Raw genomic sequence first — 20,344 nt, forward strand, 5'->3', positions numbered from 1 at the left:
AGAGTTTTATTTTGTAATCGTGTGACGCCCTTGTTTAGTTTTCTCTGTCGACGCAAAACAATACAGATAAAAAAATAATAATAAGTCTGTCAAACACTTGTATCTTGGGGTCATTTTTCAGAAATAAATTGGACAAGGAGAGTTTGATATACATTGGTTAAAGCAAAAATAATTATCGTATGTCTTTGTGGAGTCTTCAATTGTTCTTTTTAAAAGATAACGGAGTCTATAATATATAATTGTAACCGCATGTCTTAAGTAGGCATCTAATGTATTAAATTATTGTACAGAAACACAGTAAATTTGATGTATTAGTTTGGATATATTATGATTTTTTTGGTTTGTTATCGAATCTTTTGTTTTTGGTTTCTGGTAGCGTACTTAATTATTATTTTTTTGTGTGCGTGTGTGTATTATTATCATTATTATTATTATTTTTTAAATCGCTCGACCGTCGTCGTCGACACACACTTAAATGTGAATGTAAGCAATTATTACGTGCATATATATAAATATAAAAAGATTTATAAATAATTAGGATTCGCAAAGAAGATTAAAATGATATGTTATACGTTTACTTTATATTATCCTTCGTAGATTATTATTATTATATTTTAGTTTTTTTACGCGAGGTGCGTACTAGAAACTAAGTCGACCTTCTCGGCCGGCAAATCACACCGTTAATTTAAGAAAAACGTGCGCTAGTACGTCGACCAGTTAACGCGGGGTGGCCCAAAAGTTAGTTAACGACGACCGAGCCCGAATCGCCGTCGAACGGTACGAAGTTCGCCGCTCTTCGTTTTTAAATGGGCTCAGCCGACGCGGTTAACGGACTTTCGGGCCGTCCGGTATATTAATAGGTTTTAAAGTCGATATCCTACATTACGCCGTAGCGCGACTTTGGCCAAGGTCGCGTTTTAAGTACGCACGCGTATCGTTAATCGCGGACGCCAACCATATGCCGTTTGTTAATTTTACGAGAAAAACAGAATAACAAATGGGAAAATGGCAGCCGCGTTAATTTCTATAATCCGGTGGCTGATTGTCCTGGGAAGATCTGGTCAATATACACAGAAGCTGGTGTAATTATTTCGTGGAATAAACTTATATAAGTCAGTACGGTTACGTTAATTTTTTGATACGGATTCTTTCGGATCGACATAAAAGAATCCTAACCGCTAATAACTTTTCCACATCTTAGTATTATAGTTTTTTGGCCGGTCACGCGTACAGTTTAAGGGGGAGTGGGGTGGCGTAAAGTACCGTACTGTACGTTACCGTAGAGGGTATTTCCACCCTCTTACGAAGTCATAGAATCCTGTCCGTTACTAGTTACCGTAAATACCCGTAGAATTTAATTGGCGCGGGGCGAAATTAAACGGAGGAGTTTGCCGAAAGTAAGGGTCGTAGGCCACGGGAAAAGCGAAAGACGGAGTTTCGTGACGGAAACGAAGGAACGCCGGCGTCCTGATACTCGTAACCGTCTTCAGAGGGGGCGGAGAGAAAAGAACGTACTAAACTACGGTAGTACGTCGGAAAAGTCGAAGCAGAAACGTAGGAAACGATAAACTTTCCGACGTGGCAGATCATTATTCTTTAATTACAATGTTTCGAATGCGTCGAAGGAGCGTAGTCGAGAGTTACGAGATGACTTAGTGCACGGAAACGGCAGAGATAAAGGGTAAGTTTTCCACTTGTATACGTCATTGCGCAAATGGAAAAGGGGAGGCAGCGGTGACAACGAATTGTATGCGAAAGGAGCCGGGAGTAAAAATGAAGCGAAATCTGTCGTGGCAATACGTGAGCGTCGCGGTACCAATTATTACGAACCGCTTTCTAAAAAATATTAATACGGTCAGTAGTAAATCGTGCGGCCCATTCTATCGATATTTAATGTAGCGTACGGATTTGGCCTGACCAGAAAGGGGAAGGGGTTCCCGCCATTCTACCGGGCGTAGATATCACGTAAAGACATACCGAAGGCGTGTACTCCAATACTACTCGACTCTGGCCAGTTTCGGGTGTTGCCAATTAAAAGATGTAACACGGCAGACTTTTTGTAGTCGTCCGTAATTTTTTTCCCTGTCGTAAAATTGCTTGCGTAAAAAATCACTTAAATCGGGATATCGACGTCCGCGTAAGTGCGCTGTACGAACAGGTCGACTTTCGAAGAGACGGTAAAAGCATTGTTATTACAGTACTTCTCGTACGAAAAAACGACGGAATGCGGACAAGAGTTGTTGAAAGCTGCGTTGCGCGCCTAAAAATTAATATCGAGAAGGTCGAAAACGTTGCCGAGAAAATTGGAACTTTGAGGAGGACTACAAAACAATTCGTAAAGATTTGAAGCGATAAAACACTAAAGTACGTCGCCTTTCAGCGGAACACCAAAAAAAAAAAACGCAAGACGTGCTGGCCAATCGTACGAGCGACACCTGGCGGCAGATAGATGGGAATTTATGGTTTGGTTTATTTTGTTATTACAAGGCGGTCTGCAGAAGGAAAAATGCCTCCCTGAGGTTTTTAAGAGAATGGCTCCTAGTTAGGTGTTACAAATGTGAAGAAACTTCACGCGACTACTGTAGTCTATGGAAAGAATCGATTCTAGAACGTTGCGCGTGATGTCGATCGGCACTTTTCGCGTATTATGCAGGCCGTGTGTGAATTTTATTTTCTCAGTAAATGGCAGAACGACTTTTCTGTTAATTTTTTATAGCATGTACTAACGGCAAAGAACCGTGCATTTAACCACTATAGCCAACTTCCTGGTATTCCAATACCATAACGCCAAGCTTTCGATTTATAACGGCGGAGATGTGTTTAACAAATGAAGAATAAACCGGAAGTAGCTTGCCACAACTAATCGATCGATTGCCGATGCTCATTGGTTAATAACCGAGTCGATTCTTTCCGTAGACAGACAATAGCGTTTAATGGTTTTATCCACTGGGCCGCCGTCGACGAAGCACGTTTCTATTCGGTTGGAATTCCAAATGAAGCTAAGGCCAACGCCGACTATTATATCAGCAACGTGCCGAAGCCATGTTTAGAAAGAGAACTTCTCTTACCCGTAGAGAAGTTTCTGCAGATCTCAACTATATATATATCAATGGCCGAATGTAAACTGAAACTTAGGCCGGTTGCCGACATCGAACGGATCGAAACAATTGACAGAAGGGTTCTTACAGGCATCAATTAATTTTGCTGGATTCCGTATATCTGGAAAGACCCTTTTATTTCGAGCGACGTGACTGTTTTCGAATTTACGGAACATCTCCATTTACTTTAATTGTTCTATTGTCCAAACAAAACGTTGGGATCGACCGGGTCGAACCAAGTGGGGTCGCTTTTCCAAGATAATGATGTGTTGGTTTTATGGTGCATGGGCGTTTGGCTGCGTCCCGGCAAGAAGAAAAGCTATCGAAAGCTTTGGAAAGTTCCGTTTTGGAATAATTAGCGCCCGTATAAGACCGACTTTCCGCTTCGGATGGTCGGTCTTTGTCACGTATTTTAGATAGCGGAAAGTATCCAAGTGGGATCCAATCGTATTTACTCTACCTACGAAATTCCTTACAAAACGGTGTGTGTACGCCATACAATCTCGCAAAATTCTCCCTTAATACTTATTTTTTCATCTCGGTTTATCGGATATTTTAATACAAATGGTAAGTAAAACACATCAAGTTTTAATCTTTTCTAATCGATCCTGGCCAAGGGGGTTCCGTTCCCCGAACACTGGGAGTTCGGTGATGAATTCGGCCAGGACGAGATGGTCACGTGGAGTTTTTCAGGGTTTCTCCACGTCAGTAACGCCTCAATAGGGGCCAGTTACCCTTCAAAAGACTTTTCGGAAGGCATTCTTCCTAGGCAGATCGCCCAAGTGTTGCGTTTCCGTAACTTAACAAGAACCGAACGATCCTACCTCCGCTGGGATTAGTTTGATCACCATCTAGTTGATCCTACGTGGCGTTTGTATACACGATTCGAACAGTCTGATCGGCTTGATGGCAAAATTATATGCATCCAAGGAGTCGAAGTCGACCGATCGACACACTCCTACTTAAAACCAATGCCGATCAACCGACCCACCGCTCCCACTTTGATTTTTCCCTACGAAATTCCGAGACAAATGAAAAAAGATTAATTGTAGTCGACGCAGTGGCGCGTTATTCTACTGGCAAAAGAGGCAACTGCCCGGGCCCCCAAACTCATCTTTCGTAAACTCGTTACTGAAGTAAGAACATAGAAATTAAATTTGGGCCATATGACATCGTCTGCGACTCCCGGAAACTGATTGAATCGATTTCCCAAGGAAGAAAGGTAAGTAATTTGATTGTATAGCAATTACTATTAATTATTGCATATATATTTAGATTATGAAGATGTAAGAAAGTATTGGTGAACATTTCCGTACATATAATTAGATCAAACAACTAAATTAACCATTTACTTACACTGTCATACACACCCCAACACATTCTAAATAAATAAGATAGACGGCTGGATGCAGCCTTCCGCTCTGAAGGACCCGGGATCGACTCCGGTCGAAAAATCCCCACGAATTTTTCGGGGGGTGGTCCGTTCGGATAATGCGAGCCCTGTCCCTCACCACCTGGCCACCCCATTGTGGGCTTGCTAAAGGAGGCCCTCTTAGTGCCCACTGGGCGGAAAAAGAAAAGAAATAAGATAGAATAATAATTTAACATACAAAAAAATTAATTAATTTACTAGAAATATATAAAGTTACATTAATACTGTACGTTGTTTTATTTTTCTTGCGGGGTTTTTACAGATGTGAACTTCGGGTAACAGCATGGAAAAACCCTGAATTAGTTAGTTAAGATTCTGCAATGCAGGATAATTATTAATTCTAGGTGTCCATGGTATAACACAGTGGTTAGGGTCCAGAAAAAATGACGTTCTGTACGAAACAACGGATGCCCACCAGTGGCCAAGCGGTCTCTGCACCCTGAACACTGGTGGCGGCCGATTGCAGAGACAGAGTTTACATTAAACGACGTTTACATTGGCTCTTACTTACTTCGCTATTACTCCCCTGTTTTAGGAGTCGTTCGGCCAATCGGATTATTTCTTCGTGACGTCAGAAATGGTCGAGTGAGTCTAGAAAATAGGTCAAATAACTTGTTTCTAATCGCTGTCTACAAGACAGCGATTAGAAACAAGTTATTTGACCTATTTTCTAGACTCACTCGACCATTTCTGACGTCACGAAGAAATAATCCGATTGGCCGAACGACTCCTAAAACAGGGGAGTAATAGCGAAGTAAGTAAGAGCCAATGTAAACGTCGTTTAATGTAAACTCTGTCTCTGCAATCGGCCGTGGGAGTTCGGTCATGGGTTCGCGTCTGGCCAGGACGAGCTGGTCACGTGGAGTTTTCCGGGTTTTCTCCACGTCAGTAACGCCTAAATAGGGACCAGTTTCCCTTAAAATGACCTCCCGGAAGGGATCCCCTAGGCAGATCGCCCAAGTGTTGCGTTGCCATAACTTAACAAACGAAACAACGGACTAGTGAAAAGCACACGTCTACCATATTATTTTGGATTACAAAGACGTTTTTACATTGATGTTAATTATTGATCATAAACGAACTCGTTGCTTTAATAAACTAACAATCGCAATTAAAAGTGCCGTATGACGCGTTAATATTTAATTAAACCAGGGTGCTTTCTTTTTACGGAGTATTGTCATTTTCTAAGCTTTTTTTTGGTCGATCTCGATCAGAAATATATGAAATTTTGTACGGAGGGTTTCCCCAATTTTCGTACAGTGTCGTACGACGGATACGTGTATATTGTGCAACTGTGTTATAATAATTAAAATTACGTACATTCTTTTAATACTATTAAACGAAATAAAAGTTTTAACTAATATCCGGATATGCCTTTCTTTTTATTTAGGACATAGCCCGTAAGCATTAAACTTATTCTAAAGCTATCAATAAAAAAACCATGCTAATAATGACATAACGTGGTAATGAACCAGTGTCTACACAAACCGTTACTAGGGGGCATTGATATCGTGGAATGATCAAATTAGTAACGCAGTTTCACCGCTTATCATATAAAAGTTTTGCCGACTCCCGTTTATTCTCGCTGCGCGGACTACAGGGCACTAGTTTTCGAATTTGGAGTCAAAATATAAAAATGCCGGTAATTCACTGGTAATAGGTAACGTTTTTGAAATTTGCACGCCACTGGTCAATATAGATCTTGAGCTCTTGTAGTGATTGCAGTGCCCCTGGTGGTAACATTTGTCTCTAGTTGATTTTAGCAAGTAGCGAAGATAGGCAGTCGAGAGACCGGATAATCTACCGACTTTACTTGTACGTACAGTACATCCGAGTACTTTAAATCTCGACATCATCGTTAAACTTATCCATAGGTGGCGGTGGCGACGTCGATGACGATTTCGGTAGCGCCAAATCTCGGAACGAAATGATAAAAAACATTTCGAAGAATGTACCGTATTTCCAATTTTCTTTTTTTGTAATATAACGCACCGTAAAATTTCAGGCACACGTATCCGAAATCGAATTACGATTTTTGATAATAGCTAGTGTTGCCATCTTTTCAAAATCGCTGACCCGGACGACAGGTCAGGTTTGTTCGAACAGAAGTTCCTGACGCATGCGCAATGTCATTTTGCAATGCGAAGAATAGCGTGCATGCCGGCTCTAAATCAGTTACAGTTAAAGACTAGAAAAAATTTGGAGGAGTAACCTAAATTAAGAAAGAACAATTACAGATGACTTAACTCTATTGGGTGTTGGAGACATGTACGAGTCGTACAGAAAAAAAGGACAGGTTGGCAGGAAATTCCCGGACTGCCCGGGTGAAAACACTAATAATAGCTGTTTGGTATTTTATAATATAATCACGTAGAAACCCGCGTAGAGTCGAATAACTTGGCAATCGACTTTTTCTTACTATTCGTTTACATCTCATTCTATTATATAAAATTACAAAAACAGTTAAGTTATATGATACAATGTTTGAATTACACGAATTATATGTATACGTATTAGCTTATTTCGTGGTAACAATATCGTTACAGATGATATAACGACGTCGTTTCTTTCTTTTTCAAAATGAAATCCAAATGCGCTCTTTTTGCTAATACCAATTTATTCCTTATTCTTTAAACTTTTTATAAGGTGGTGTTTCAAAGTGCACGTTTCACCTTTTCCGGACAAACTCCTCCCGAGTGAAACAACAAGCCAATAAAACAAAACAAATGTAAAACTTAACCGGAGACGTCATTTTTGAAAATAATTTGTTATTTCATATGTATAATTTCGGGTAGAAATAACTACAGCATTGTATTTTTAATTTTTTTATCGAAATGGCTCGAACATTTCGATTAAAATCCCACCAAATTCTCTAGGTCACTGTGTTCTAATTCTTTCTGTACCAAAATGAACAGAATTCGTTCTTTGTCCTTATCGATAGTAAAGATTAACAATAGCGATAACACTACACGTGTTTTTCGATAACAAAAGTGAATAATCCAGTTTCGTTTCCTTTACAATTGGGATCAAAACACTCGCACGGACATCTTCAAAATCGAACGGAATTTTAGAATTTTCGATTCGAAACCAAAAAGTCTTACGTGGGTGGACTGTGACATTAGGAAGTTTTACATAGGTTACGTTTTTTTAAACAAGTACAAGAAATTTGAGGTAGGAGATAAGCGGAATGCTGGTGGGAAGAGGACACCTGCTGGAAAATTTAGCAATTGTTCAAGGTTACGTAGATAAAGCGGCGTATATGAAGGAGTAACGTCAGGGCGGAACGACGTCTTAGAAAATGATCCGTTTGTGGATTACATTGGCGCTTTTGAGCGGAGGTTGTTGGGCCTTCAGTTACAAAGACTGCGGTGAGTACCAAAGCGGGAAGGGAGGTTTGACTTGACCTAATTGGTGGGTTTTCAGGCAAGAAAGACAGGACCATCGTCTTCGATTCGCTAAAGTTACAACCCTCTCCGATTCCTCTGCCCGGGGAAGTGAAAGTGGGAGTCAAAGTCACGCTTTCGGAGGACATCCCCACCGAGGCAAAAGTCAAGCTGAAGATGGTCAGAAGAATTAGGGTGTTCGGTCAACCCGTAGATATTCCTCTTCCCTGCATGGGCGACGTGGGTTCCTGGTAGGTACGCCCACAACGCTCTACAAAGTAACGATGTGGCGATTGATAAGGGTTCTTTTTTCAGCACCTGGACCGTCTGCCCTTATCTGAAGGAGCACGAGGATCGTGCCTGTCCATTCTTTCCCGCAGATAAAAAGTGCGAATGCCCCATCGCCGCGGGTACTTACGAAGGCAAAGAAGTGACGGTACCCATGGCCGACTTCGGAACCTTGATGAACCAGATGATCGCGGTAAGTAGGCTATAAAATGTCCTGTTTTCTGTCGGAAAATCTTATAATGTGGGTATTTATTTTGTAGGGTGAATATGCTTTCGAATTTCGAGTGATTCATAAGAAGAAGGAGCTGGGTTGCTTGAAGATGGACTTGGAATTGAAGGCTAAAAAGAAAAATTAGCGAAGACAACCCTAAATGTAAATTTGCTAATAAATCCAAAGAAAAAACGTTCTTATAATTTATATACACGAAACAATGAAACGCATTTTGTCCCGGTATTACGTCATGGGTAGGCATTGGAATTATTGAAAGTAATTAAGTCCACGTATTTATAAATAGAAATATAGAATACAAACAATAGATACGTTGTAGATTACCTCAGATGTGTCTTCTTGTAATGTTTCAGAATAATGTTCATTATTCAACAGTTTTATCGATAACTCTTATTGCAATTCCTATATAAACAATTGCAACTGGTGAAAAAAATACACGAAAAATTCGAAGTTTGAATTAGAAAATGCTTTTTACCAAACGAACAGAATGGAAGCACGCTGGAAACCTGACATCCGAACACATTATATCAGTGAAATTTTCAAATGGAAACTTCTTGCATTTACTCAGATTCGTTATAAGGAGATAAACTATTCGTTATACTACCACAATATTAGCACAGTTCTATCTCTTTTGCGGTAGTACAGAATCATCAAACTTCTTTACCATAATTTTTGGAAGAACTAAATTTCTCGGATTGCCACTTATCATTTATTCCCTGTTAAGAATCTGCAAATATACCGCTGACCCTCGATATAACGATTAGGAAAAAGCGATGGCTCGATAATGACGATTTTGTATTGTATCCGAAGTTGTCACAACTACAACACCGAACATCTACAAATACTACCGATGCAATGTCTAGCGGACATTCCGTGCACTAACAATCTCTGTTGAATGCAATTTTTCACTGGGAGAAATGCCAAGAAACGCGCGAAATAGTCCGTTATATCGGAGACCTAAAATCGAAAGTCAACAATATTTCCAATTTCTCTAAAACTTATTAATCGGAATTCGTTCAGTTTACTCAAGCCTTTCAGAAATTTATTTTAAATATTCAAAATTATTTCATCGTTCGAAAATATCAAAAATGGCGGAGGAAATGATCGATTTCCCGTTATTTTTACTATCATCTATTTATAGTTTGATCACAATAACAATACACTACAAGAAAAAGAAAGATAATGTCAAGAATATAGTTAATATTGATATTTAGCCGCATTTTTCTAAACGTTAAATTATTCTTCCAACACGGGGGAAAAAAATCTATGGACACCGTAACATCAAAACCAAACATATCTACTAACAATTATTTAGTCTTTAGTTTTAGTCTTCGCACTCGAGGAGGGAGGATGTGATAAATTGTGCTCTGTGGAATTTTTGTGATTGTGCCTGAAGTATTAATCGCATTACATCTTTGAGGATACTATTGTAATCTACTCTGGATCCTGGTTCGTTTGACATATATATTGTTACAGTATGGTAATTGGGAAATAATTAGAATTTTACGAAATTAAAAATTAATTATCGGTGGGTTTAATCTCTGGGTGCGGCACCAGGGGGTTAGTTAAATTAAAAGTTAGCCTAGGCAATAAGGTCCTAAAAGGGGGCAGCGTTTTAATCGAATTATAAGGGTTTAAGGTTTTACAGTAGAGATTAATTGGAAAATTTTAAATTTTGGACGGTTATAATGGACTTTAACGGTCTTCTAACGTTCTTTAGAGAATTTTTTAACGGGTGTAATGACTATTAATCATTGCAACTATAACTTTTATTTTGACGGTTAAGGAATTAATTGTAAAAATAGATTTAACTTAATTCATAGTATAGCGGAATTGATTTTTTAACGATGCTTTTTAATAATTTTCGTCACTTTATCGAATTTAAATGAAATATTTTAATCTTTGGAGTTAACAGTCACGTTATTAAGTTTTTGGACAATATAATAGTAAGTTTTAAATATTATTGGTGTATATTTACTTTACACCAGCACATCTAGGTGGGCTTTAGGCGTGTTACATTTCAGAACCGTTAGGATAATAAATTACGAGGGGTTGCGGGGGAAACGAGGAGGAGGGAGAGAGTGCTTTGACATCAATTGCACGTGGATTACTACCTATTCTTCAATAATGGAAGCGAACGATGTGCAATCTCAAGCTGAACTTAACAACAAACAAGACTCACAAAGTGGCCCAGCTGTTGCTCTTGGGCCAATAGAAAAAACAATACTGAAAGAGGCAAGTTCTCACCCATGGAAAATACTTGACTTGGCACCTGAAACTTACTGGTCAAATTTAAAGATAGAGGAGCGTAATTAGATCTGGGAAAGAGTTTCACAGCTACATAGTTATGTCAGCCAAATATACGGAATCCTTAGGGAACTCAGAACAAAACCCAGCCCCCCCACTAGTATTTATTATTGGACAGGGAATCCAACCAACCTATGCCACTATTACCAAAAGTAATAGACCAATTCAACCAAGCTCAACTACTAGGGTGGTCGATAAGTCATTAATTTAAACAGAAAACTGCAAAGAGAGGGTACTGCTGGCAGCCATGCTGTCCCGGTTTACACGAAAGAAAACGTGGACTCCCAAAGTAAAACAGATATCAAAAAAGTTAAAGACAATTCTAGATACAATCGAACCTCAAAAACTCCTCAAAGTCAAGGCAATAAAGGACGTGAGAAATGATGGATTTTGCATCCGGGTTGGCAGTCAGAAAGAGAGGGAGGTCATTATGAATGCCATCAAAAATATTGCACATGTTAAAGACAAAATCAGATGCTCAACATCTATGGGCAGGCTCCCCAGAGTTATCCTGTTAAATGTGCCAAACGCAGTTGAAAATGAAGATATTCTCCCCTATATATATGATCAAAACAAAGAACTGCAAGTAACTGACAAAAAAGATTTTCTATCTGTATGTCGAGTAAGTACTGTTTTGAATAGAGATCAGATGAAAGAAAATTGTAAGCACGTGGTCATCACAGTCACCCCAAACATCAGAAGAGCAATTGTATGTCTGAAACACATATCATTATCATGGGCCAATGTAAAGACCGAGGACTACATTTCCCTAATAAGATGTTATAACTGCTGCGGATATGGCCATTACGCCAAAAGCTGAATAGAATATCTCACATGCAGTCACTGCACAAAGCAGCATAAATACGCAGACTGCAATCGACTAGATAGACCACCCTGCTGCATAAATTGCGAAACAGAATAAATCCGCAGAAGAAGGCTATACATTCAGAACTGATCACAACGCATTTGATGCAGGCTGCCCAATTACAGTCCGAACAAAGGCATCAATGATTCAAAAAACCAACTATGGCCAATAGAGGAAATCAAAGTAACACACAGCAACCATACAATATAAACCTAAACATACTCCAAATCAATCTTCAAAGGACCAAGGCTCCAACTTCCCTCCTGCTTAAAACAGCAGAAGATTGGAAGATAGATGTTATAATGGTACAAGAACCATGCCTTATAAAGACTACTTTCCACATTTTAGCAAATGGACGATCTTCTCCCCATGTGGATACACTGCTAAACCAAAGACTGGTATCTTCATCTGCAACCCAAACGTGGACACTCAATTCCTTCCCAGCCTCAGTTCTAATTACGCCACTACCATTGTCATACATAATAACAGTACCAATCCATTTTTTCTTACGTCAATATACTGTTCTCCATTCTGGGACATTAGACGTCTGTTGGAAGAACTGGAAAGAATCAGCTCCTGGACCAATGGTCGCCCGTGGCTAATAAGAGGGGATGACAATGCTAAGTCACCAGTATGGCACAGTGACATAGAAGACCCAAGGGGCCATGCCCTTCTCGAATTTACCTCCACAAATCAACTTTTATCTAACAACACTAGCCCCTTGTCAACCTATCACAGCAGCAGAGGTGACAGCTGGGTTGACGTGGTGCTTTCAAATGGCAACATGACCAACCTTATTGTATATTGTAGCACGCAAGACTATCCTAGTTCCAGTGATCATAGATATATTAAAAGTACTTTAAACCTAACAGGCAAATCTGTTTACACCGACAATTATATAACCAAAACTTACTGGAACACTTTTCGTGAGCAACTTAAATGCTCCTGGAATATTGAAAAGCCTGTAACAGAGATGGACCAAAAAGACATTGATAAGTGTATGCAATTGCACCTAAACAATTGCATAAAAACCTGCTATCTTAACACCTCCCACCAAACAAAAGCCAGAACATCAGTATCATGGTGGGACAGCGAGCTCACAACTGTAAGGAGAGAGAGGTTAGAAAGTTAAGAAAGGCATACCAAAAGCAACACGACAGTGACCTTCGCAACACCCTTCGTGCTGCCTATATCAACAAGTTTAATAACTACAAAACCTTAATTAACCGAAAGAAACATAAAGCCTGGAGGGAGTTCTGCGGGCAGTTCGATAAACCCTGGACTGGCCCCTACTACGTTGCGTTCAAAAAACAGTGTAAAATGGGCATTCCCTTGTCAACCTACAAATCGGATGGTACTCTAACCACCTCCCTCAGTGATACAATAAAAACCATATTTGACCACCAATTTCCTACTGCTAACCAAACTGATGGCAATAGCGTGCATAAAGTAAAACGGGACCGCTTTAGATTCGCCCCAAACACATGCGACGATCCTCCTTTCACTTACAGTGAAGTCTCCAAAGCCTTTAAAAAGATAAAAATAAAGAAGGCCGCTGGAAAGGACACAATAACAGGCAAAATGACAAGGAAACCTTAGAAGCACTTCCAGCATTCTTTGTAGTACAGTACTATATAATCGGTGTCTTCAGATTGAGTACTTCCCTGTTGAACGGAAGTCTGCCTCAGTCAAACTTATACTAAAAAACAGTGAACAACCACCCACTAGCCCCAGAGACTACAGACCCATTTCCCTTCTGCCAATCATGGGCAAAATCCTGGACAGACTTATCACCAACCACCTTATGAAGAAAAACTATATCAATATCCACCAACATGGATTTGTTCCTGGTAGGTCAACTACCACAGCCTTGGCCTCGATCATTGATAATATTGAAAAAGCCAGGAAAGATGGTAAACACACTGTTCTAATTTCCATTGATTTCCAAGGAGCGTTTGATAACTTATGGTGGCCGGAAATCCAATATCGACTCCGTGAATATCACTGCCCTAATAACATCTTTAACATCGTGAGTAGCTTTCTTGAAGATAAACACATCGGCTTTTATACAAACAATCTCTCCTACACTCATCAAACAGCCAAGGGTTGCCCTCAGGGGTCTATAGCCGTCCCGACCCTCGGGACTCTAGTTCACAATGACCTTCTGAACATCTGCAACAGGGTTCTTGGTACAAGGGTACGCCGACGACACGGTAGCCCTTGTTTCAAACAAAAACTCTGACAATCTGGCCCCCCTATGCAATATAGTAATGGACACCATTACAAATGGAGCACTGATAGTAAACTGCCTATAAATTACAACAAGTGTAAGTACATATTGTAAGTACAAGTGTAAGTACATATTTCCAAAAAACACTAGCTTTCAAAAAAGCCCAACCATTAAAACCAACAATACAAGAATCTCTAGGATGAAGTTAATGTATCTTGGGGTAACCCTGGACGAAAAATTGCACTGGACGAAGCACATCGACAACATTTGCAAAAAGGCAACAGTAGTCTCCAATAAACTGATTAGTATAGCAGCCAATAACTGGGGTCAGATATAATGCTATCAAATATATAAATTTGTCTAAATATCACTTATGGTAGCTGTTATTACGTGTTATGAATGTATGTCTCTTTAATCCGAAAACTAAGTTCGGTAGACTATCATTACAGTTTTCAGGATAGACATTTCTTTTATTGTTTTCACATATGCATTTCAGGCTAATTCATAAGATATATATATTTGGGTGCCATAGAGCCCATTATACTTTATGATGCCCCTATCTGGGGAAAGGCCACCTTCAAGCAAGCAAATATCAAAAAATTTAACAAAGTCCAGAGAATTATAGCATTGCGAACTGCTAGGGCCTACCGCACTACGCCCACCTCGGCCCTTCTGGTCATAAGCGGATTCTGCCCTCTATACCTTAAAATTAGAGCAGCTATGTGGTCTTGGAATCTGAAGACAATGATTAACCTCTCTAATTGGAAAGATAAAATTCAGCACAAAACCCTTCCAAACTTTCCTGACAAAATCTACCAAGACCTCATTACCAACGGTATCGAGAAGAAAATTCCAAACTCCTATATAGATATGACTCTTTCCATGAACATCCAGGACCTCACTTACCATGATGAGAATGATCATGATTATAAAATCTACACGGACGGTTTCCAAGCAAGAGGATCAAGTGAGCGCAGCTTTTATCGTGTACAATAAAGCAAGCAATATTACTCACCCGTCTGCTTTCAAGCTTGGTAAATACTGTTCCGTCCCACAGGCGGAGATCTTCGCCATCACCAAGGCATTCCACCACATCAGTGAAGCCTGGTTCCCCCGTAAAAAGAAAATAGCCATCTACACAGACAGCATTACAGCTCTTCGCTCAATTTCCAACACCAACAATAATAGCTACAATGTTACCACCATTCAGAAAATGCTTATCAGTAATAACCACCACCATAACATCACCCTTAACTGGGTCCGTGGCCACTCTGGGGTGGAGGGGAACGAAGCAGCTGACGCTCTCGCCAAAAGAGCTGCGGTCTCTTGCCTTCCTTGTTCTTACAGTAAGATACCGCCTTCCACTATCCATAAATGGATCTATAACCAACTTTTGCAAATTTGGGAAGAAGACTGGAACAACTGCACTACAGACCGTCCTATTCATGGCTTCATTCCAGACATCTCTGTCAGACTGAGTTGAAGGCATCTTGTTCCCAACTTTGCCGTGACTCAAGTTCTCACTGGCCACGGCAACTCCACCGGTTCCGGCTACGGGACAGCGAGACTTGCAGGTGCAACACGAACACCAAACACGACTACCTTCACCTGTTGTTTGACTGTCTACTCTTCAACAGCAACAGAGATAGACTCACTGAGGCTGCACTTCGTAACAACCATAACTGGCCGTGTCCTCTACAAGCCCAAATATATGAAAAAGACATGTACAGTACATCATCTGAATAATTATCTGCAGGCATCAAAGGGCTTACAGAGAAGACGAGAAACACTTAGTCCGTGGCTGTACCCTCGTAGTCATTCAAATCTACTACTGAACTACAATGTTAACACCACGCGTTAATAAAAATCACTGTCTATGCTTTTAGTGTAACCCTGAAAATGTCAACTGTATATACATTTGAAATCTATTAATTTGTTCGGGTTACCTGTAATCTGGCACCTAGCACCCACCCTGTATCTAGTTTACACACTGTTAATCTGCTTACTGTACATACGTTTGTCATCTGTTTTTATGTTTGTACTATCTGCGATTTGTCAAACAGCACTCAACATGTAACCACTTTGTACCAATATTAATCTGCATACTGTATTTACGTTTGTTACCTATTAATACGTTTGTGCTATCTGTCGTTGTCACATAGCACTCTCCATGTAACTATTGTACTATTGTTAATCTGCATAATTTACATTCGTTTGTCATCTGTTACAGTGGCGTGCCGTGACATTTGATGATAGGAAAGCTGTGTTTCTGTAAGAAGCCGACTTCCAGGGGCAATCAGTCAGTGATGGTTTAGGGTCCATTCGTATTCGTTTGTTCGATAAGTCAGTAAAAACCGTAGACTTCTCTAAATGTATTTTTAATAGATTATCCGACGTACTTAATAAATAAACAAGTTCAATATAATTAACTCTGTTATATTAGATTTAATAGATTCTATACGCCCTCTAAATGCCAATTCTCGCTTCGATAACATCTACTAATTAAAATATATCTATTAGCCGTAACTATCTTGTTATAATTTTCAATATATATTTTATATTGTGTACTAATGTTAAATTCTATTCTATTTTGATATCCAAATTGCTTCAACTTTACGAAAGAATCGATGCGAGATTTACGATTTTCGTGTCTTTTGCCAGCTTTACTCAAATTATTTAAATCGTCAAAGCCATTCTTATTCCACACACTAATTTCATTTGAAAATAATAGGCAAGGCCAACAAAACAATTTTTGCATTTTTATGCATCCACAAAGCCATTTTACGTCTTCATAAATTTTATCGCGGAAATGTCGAACAAACTTTTTTGTCGACGTATTTATATTTAATTTAGGCATTGGTCTTTCTCTTTTAATAATCTTTTCTTTTTCATTATATGGTCTCGAGCCAAAACTTTTTTAAAATAAATTTTCAATATCACAATTACAGTAATACCTCGACTTACGCTACCCCGACTTACGCGAACCCGGAGTTACGCGATTTTCAGATCTCGTCGATTCATCTTTTGTTTGTGCACCACGAAACTCTTCATTACTCAGTCCTCCCATACTATTGTTCAGCTTACATGTTTGGACGTGTCGCGCGGAATCGACACATAGCTACAATTTATTTTGTGTTATTTATTTCTGTGTTTGTTATATCTACGGAGACTCGAGAGACTCTANACAAAATATTCTTTAATTTTTAAATATTAAAACAATCCACTTAGTTAAATAGCTCCCTCCCAGTGGCTAATGGATGGAATCAGAGAAGGTCTTGGTAGGTGTGCACTGTGTGTATGCATGCCAAATCCCGAGGGTGCTGATACCGGTTAATGTCAAATGCCTCTTTTGTCGTATCACTAGGACGCGAAAGGGTTGTAAATTTTAAACGTTTCTCACCATAGCTGTAAAAATCTAAATTTGTTAAACTTAATAGTCGTTTGTTTTCTAACTAATCCGTTTTAGAACCAGGTGTCCACGGAAATTTCCAAAATTTACAACTTTTCGGTCAGGGCTTATTGAACTGAAAAAGTTTGTCTTTATTACATCTAATATTACGAAGAAATCAGTCCATACTGTACTCGGTTAAGCTTTTGTTTAAGTAAAATTCAGGCTCTTTCAGCAGGGTTTTATTTGTGTCCCCAATTCCCTAAGCGCTTAATTATTTAACTACTACTTAAATAGAAATAAGTAGTAACCTGTTACTTTGTACTCGAATATTTAAAGTCTTGGGAAAGAAGTGGAAAGACAAATTTTTATGACAACGGATACATAAATCGTAAATTTAAGGAAAATAAATTCTACAGCTTTTTCTGTACCTCGTGCATCTCTCTCATTCATTAAATTTAGTTGTAAACGACACTGTCAAAGTAACGGTTAATTTTTTAACATTGTACGAGAATTGTACACGTTTTTTTCTACATCCCCTTAATGATGGGATGTACGAAATCGTAATATCACTGGTTTAACATTGAAATCCATGAGTAATATAAAATCGGAAAGCGGAATAAAAATATCAAATATTTTAATGGATTTTTTTAAACTCCTGTCAACTATACAGAAAACTATCATAAAAACATACCAGTAAATTTTTATCGGTTGGGTTATAAATCTACTCGCGATTCGCGTAATCGGGCGAGGGCGACCAAATATCTAGCGGGCAGGCGGCTAACAGCCCAGAACCGGTCCTGGATAGAATTTGATGCGGCATACATATAGCATCCACCCAAGGTCCTAGGCTTCTACCAGCTAAACCGGGTGAGATTGATGTTCTGTAAAGCGCATGCGCAAATCTGGCTTTTTGGATGCTGACGGTACAGCGTTCCACTCCGCCACTAATATTCGAATATACAATAGTGATCTTATCTTTTTTTTTCACGTGTAGTATAGAAATTTGTAATAAGATACATAATGCGGTTATAATAAAGTATTGTGCGATTATTTTCATATTATTAAAATTAATATGTATTTATTTTTAGAAAATACAAGAGAAGCGGTGCATCCACCGTTTCCAATGACGACACGCCACTGATCTGTTATTATGTTTGTACTGTCTACGATTTGTCAGACAGTTCTTAACATGTAATTTCTTGTAACAATATTAATCTGCATACTGTATTTACGTTATTACCTGTTCATATGTTAGTGCTGTTTGCGATCTGTAACGTGGCACTCCCAACCTATATTCCTCTGTAACATTCTTGTTATTGTTTTTTCTGCTGACCATTCCTTATAAAACACCGTCGTGGGACGTCCATGGATCCCAGCCCTTTTCTTTTCATCCCCTTTCCTTTCTCACCCCCACCCCATCTTTCCCCCTTTTTCCATAACACAGGTTGTACCAAAGAGTGATACCTGTCTTACTACTACTACTAACAATTATTCACGGTATTTTCAGAAGTTTTGGGCATCTCTTAAATATAACATAATCACTGAAAGTNTAAATATTATTGGTGTATATTTATTTTACACCAGCACATCTAGGTGGGCTTTAGGCGTGTTACATTTCAGAACCGTTAGGATAATAAATTACGAGAGGTTGCGGGGGAAACGAGGAGGAGGGAGAGAGTGCTTTGACATCAATTGCACGTGGATTACTACCTATTCTTGAATAATGGAATCGAACGATGTGCAATCTCAAGCTGAACTTAACAACACACAAGACTCACAAAGTGGCCCAGCTGTTGCTCTTGGGCCAATAGAAAAAACAATACTGAAAGACGTAAGTTCTCACCTATGGAAAATACTTGACTTAGTACCTGAAACTTATTGGTCAAATTTAAAGATAGAGGAGCGTAAGGAGATCTGGGAAAGAGTTTCACAGCTACATAGCTGTGTCAGCCAAATATACGGAATCCTTAGGGAACTCAGAACAAAACCCAGCCCTCCACTAGTATTTAGTAATGGACAGGGGATCCAACCAACCTATGCCACTATTACCAAAAGTAATAGACCAATTCAACCAAGCTCAACTACTAAGGTGGTCGATAAGTCATTAAACAGAAAACTGCAAAGAGAGGGTACTGTTGGCAGCCATGCTGTCCTGGTTTACACAAAAGAAAACGTGGACTCCCAAAGTAAAACAGATATCAAAAAAGTTAAAGACACAATTCTAGATACAATCGAACCTCAGAAACTCCGAATCAGAGTCAAGGCAATAAAGGACGTGAGAAATGATGGATTTTGCATTGCTAGTGGTGACCAGACCCTAAACACCGGAGTTCGATCGGGGGTTCGCGCCTCACTCGGACGAGCTGGCAGCGGGAGTTTTTCCGGGTTTTCCTCCTTGCCAATGACGCCTGAATATGGGCCAGCTTTCCCTCCAAGTCCTCCCGGAAGGCATTCTGTNTATAGCACCAGACCTTACGGTTGTTTGTAATATAAAATTTTGCACAGCGCAAAAAGTTCACCCTTAACCTTTCCTTGCGACGTCAAAAGGTCAGTCGAGCTACCTAAAGGGCAAAAATTATTAGTGTCCCATATATTTTTGTCAAGGCAATCTTCATTTTAAATTTATTCAAATTTTTGATTCACTCAAAAAATTGAATAAATTTAAAATGAAGATTGCCTTGTGTTGTGTGTCTGAACTATATGGTGTTCAAAAACGAGAAAAATAATCACCGACACGGTTTCAAGAAAGTAAAAAAAAGTGTCCCATATAATCATATTTTAGGCTAATCATAGCGCAGTACATACACCAAACCCCACCTTCCCCTCGCCCCACTTCGAGCACTTGTACGTAATGACATCATTAGGTAAGATTAAGGATCTTATAAGAAGCCTGCGCAAAGTCCTTATATTGTATTTACAAACGTTGAAAGGGGGATATGCACACTAATCAGTTTCCCAATAACTGCTACATTCCTAGATCAAAATATAAAATATGATTAAATATATGTATATAAGAATGTAGAGACGTTTGAAAATTATATAGGAGTATATAAGAGATATTGTAGATACTTTATCTTAGTACTTTCATATGTTTCACAGAAAAGGTGCATACAGACCTGAG

General features: G+C 39.2%; 1 protein-coding gene across 1 annotated transcript; it reads left to right on the top strand.

Annotated features, from left to right (window-relative positions):
* The first annotated feature begins 7,427 nt into the window (after window positions 1-7,427).
* LOC111624529 (ganglioside GM2 activator-like) lies at window positions 7,428-8,732 on the top strand. Its single transcript, XM_023367391.1, has 4 exons — window positions 7,428-7,898; window positions 7,954-8,164; window positions 8,229-8,394; window positions 8,462-8,732. The coding sequence occupies exons 1-4, from the start codon at window positions 7,829-7,831 to the stop codon at window positions 8,555-8,557; spliced, it is 543 nt and encodes a 180-aa protein (XP_023223159.1). The 5' UTR covers window positions 7,428-7,828; the 3' UTR covers window positions 8,558-8,732.
* The last annotated feature ends 11,612 nt before the right edge of the window (window positions 8,733-20,344 follow it).

This window comes from Centruroides sculpturatus, unplaced genomic scaffold (genome assembly GCF_000671375.1).
Source record: "Centruroides sculpturatus isolate CEXI.00-Female unplaced genomic scaffold, Cexi_2.0 scaffold360, whole genome shotgun sequence".
Lineage (NCBI taxonomy): Eukaryota > Metazoa > Arthropoda > Arachnida > Scorpiones > Buthidae > Centruroides > Centruroides sculpturatus.